General features: G+C 30.0%; 1 protein-coding gene across 1 annotated transcript; it reads right to left on the reverse strand.

The window, feature by feature from the left end:
• Positions 1–231: 231 nt before the first annotated feature.
• LOC135932040 (uncharacterized) lies at positions 232–2,903 on the reverse strand. The gene is made up of 2 exons (XM_065469378.1): positions 2,724–2,903; positions 232–1,090 (listed from the first exon to the last, which is right to left on the reverse strand). The coding sequence occupies exon 2, from the start codon at positions 936–938 to the stop codon at positions 510–512; it is 429 nt and encodes a 142-aa protein (XP_065325450.1). The 5' UTR covers positions 939–1,090; positions 2,724–2,903; the 3' UTR covers positions 232–509.
• Positions 2,904–3,192: the final 289 nt, after the last annotated feature.

Here is a 3,192-nt window from a genome sequence, read left to right on the forward strand (position 1 = left end):
ATTCGATCGAATAATAGATAAAATATTATTCGACGAATAATATATTTTCCTTATTCGAATTCGATTCGAATAATTGTGTTATTCGTATTCGTAAAATACGAATCGAATATAGAATAACAAATATTTCGTTTTAGGTATATTCTACAAGAATTTCTATAATCAAAATATATCAGGAAAAAAAATCTCATAATTTTTTAATAATGTTATTTTACAATTATAATCGAACACGAATATTTTTTATCACGTGTTCTTCAATGTTAATTATAATCCAATCAACCTTATTTAAATCGGTTGATTGGCATTATGTAATATGAATATATATATAAAAATACGACATGCCACCTCTTTATGGGCCTATGGCATGCCTATAAAAAATATATATAACATGTACTAATATTATTTATTTATATACAAAAATACAACTATATATTCGCGACTGAGATGTGGTGAAAAAAAAAAATAAGTTAGCTTACTTTAATGCCATAAGAATACAGCCACGAATAATCTCCTTAAGCGGACATGGGGTTTCCCCAGAATTCATCAGTACCGACTGGCGGAGGGACCTCGGTGGCCAAAGTCGCCACAGCTCTTTGCAGCAGGTCTCCCTCATTCGGACCTCGAGATCCGTTCAGGGGCTGGACACGGGCGTCGTAATTTTGAATAGTTGGAGGATGCCGATCGATATTCGTATCAGGCCTTAGGGGAACTGAGGTCGTTGGCTGTCCCGGTCCCATCTCACGGTACGTTCGTTTCCGACCATCGTTAGTTACCACTCGCGGATTTTCTGACACTACTCCCATTGGCACGCGGACATTCCTGGATGGCAGGGAATACTGATGCCTAAGGTGGCCCTCCTCCTGGCAGTTGTAGCACCTCTTGCATCGAGCTCCGGGGGTCGGTGGCTGATTTTCATCAACGGGTCTCGCTCCCAATGTCATGCCGTTGTTTTTCCTGATCAAGATGACCTGGAGATATTAATCACCCAGGTCTACCAGTCTTGAGGTCGTCTCCATCCGGCAGCACTGAGGATACTTCCTGACAAGTCGTTAATGCGATTACAGAAACTTAAGAAATTATTCAGATTTTCTCCCTTAGAATTTGCGAATCATACAGACAATTTATATTAATAAACGAAATTAAAATTTACAAAAATAAAACTTGACAATATCAGGGAAATAAATTTTTTTTCTAAGAATTCTCTTTCAGGATAACTTTTTTCTGGGAAATTACCTTCAGCTTACCCATAAATATCATATCACTTACCAACCGTGTCCAATGTAATTATTTATATAAAATAATGGAATTTTTACTTTTTATTTCAAATTAGTACACGATATTTATTACGTAATTAGTATTTTTATCAAAAATTATTTTTAAAAAGTATTTAGTTACCGTTACATTCTTAAAAAAATAACTAGTTACATTAAATTATTTTAGAATTAAAATAATATAAACTAGTGATCTGCATTGGGCCTAATTTTTTAAGCCTGGCCCGAAATATTTTTAAAAAAGTTTTGCTGACCCGACCCAGCACAAATTTATTTAAATATAGAAATTAATTTTTATAATTATTCAAAATAAATGATATATGTTATGTGGTGTCTAGTTTCTATAAATAAAATCAAATATTTTTATTTTATATTATTAATTCAACATAAATTTGATAAATTTAGATATATTAAAAAAAATTTCCAAAACCCGACCCAACTTAGCAAATTTTTTAAAAAAATATTAGGTCCCGCCCAGCCCAAACCCGATTTCTTTTTTAAAATATAGGCCCAAAGTCTGTTTGGATTGGCCCAGGTTTCTGGGTAAGGGCCAGGCCTACTTTTGTAGATCTCTAATATAAGCCAACCCATCAGCCCAGCATGCAGGATAACATAATAAATTATAGCCCCAGTCTGAGAAAATATTAATGGTATTTTCATCATATTCATATTTTTTTGCCTAATTGAATATAACATTCACAGCTATAAAATGAATTAAAAATAAAAAAAATGCTTTATAAAAATCAAGAGGTAATATTTCATATTTGTTTTGGTATAATATTTTATAATAAATAGCAGGGTTCTGGACCAAAATCATATTTAACAAGTTTGATATGGGTCCAGGTTTAATACTTTTTTAAGGAATGGAATTCAATTAAGGAAAGTCCAGACAACCCTAATTCAAATTCGTTCAGGTTTGGTACTAATAGAAATTACACAAACTATTGATAGAGAAGAATGAAGTATGTAAGTTTATTTTGTAAAAAAGTTTTCAATAGCCATTTGCATTACATTTAAAAATTTAACTAGAAAAAATTTGAAAAAGGTAGAACAATGGTATATTAAAGCAAAACAAATATAAAGCTTGGATATAAACAAATATTTTATACTTTTGTTCTAAATCAATCATAAAACAATTGACTGAACCTGGTCTAGACTTAGGTTCAAAAGAAAATTGGTTCAGGTTAATAAATCTATATATTTAAGGGTTCCTATTTAGTACCGGGTTAAGGATCTTAAACTCAGACCTGGAAGTCCAGAACCCTGATGAGTAGAATTTAATTGATAATCATCATTAATTATCAAAGTAAATATTGAATATTTAAATCTATTGCATGACATTAAAATGGAGAATAAAATAAAAGTTTAAGATTTTTATCAATTTTTACATCCATAACCCTGTAAAATTCAATTCTTGTTTCTACAGCTTATATTTCATAAAAATTTTACACTAACAAACTATATTAAGGTGTCATATGAATGCTTGAGTCATTGCTAGGGTTGAAGAATTTGGTTAACCACTCTTGACACAATTTCATCTCATAAAAATAAAATATCAGATAAAACAAAAATTATTTTAGGTAAATAGGAACAAATGTTTAATATAACATTAATTTTCTTATATAAAAATAAGAAAACATTATATATATTCTTGTTAATATATGGCTATAAGTCTTAATTTTATAATAAATGAAGATATTTTATCAATTTATTATGCATCTAATTTCGTATCGTCCCGTAGTCTCGAATTATTATTAACTTTTTACGTTTTGTCGCTTTACGAAAAGGTGAAAAAAGGTGAAATTGAATTTACAAGCTAAATACCATTTTTCAATAATCAACCCAGCATAATACTTTGAGTTTATATAAATAGGAAGTATAAAGGTAACCAATTTTTTTTAAACTATTAATTAAATATGACAAG

The sequence above is a fragment of the Gordionus sp. m RMFG-2023 genome, chromosome 1 (genome assembly GCF_954871325.1).
Source record: "Gordionus sp. m RMFG-2023 chromosome 1, tfGorSpeb1-WG-v2, whole genome shotgun sequence".
Lineage (NCBI taxonomy): Eukaryota > Metazoa > Nematomorpha > Gordioida > Chordodea > Parachordodidae > Gordionus > Gordionus sp. m RMFG-2023.

Coding starts and splice junctions, on each gene's coding strand:
- LOC135932040 (XM_065469378.1), bottom strand. CDS start 938: ATGACATTGGGAGCGAGACCCGTTGATGAAAATCAGCCACCGACCCCC.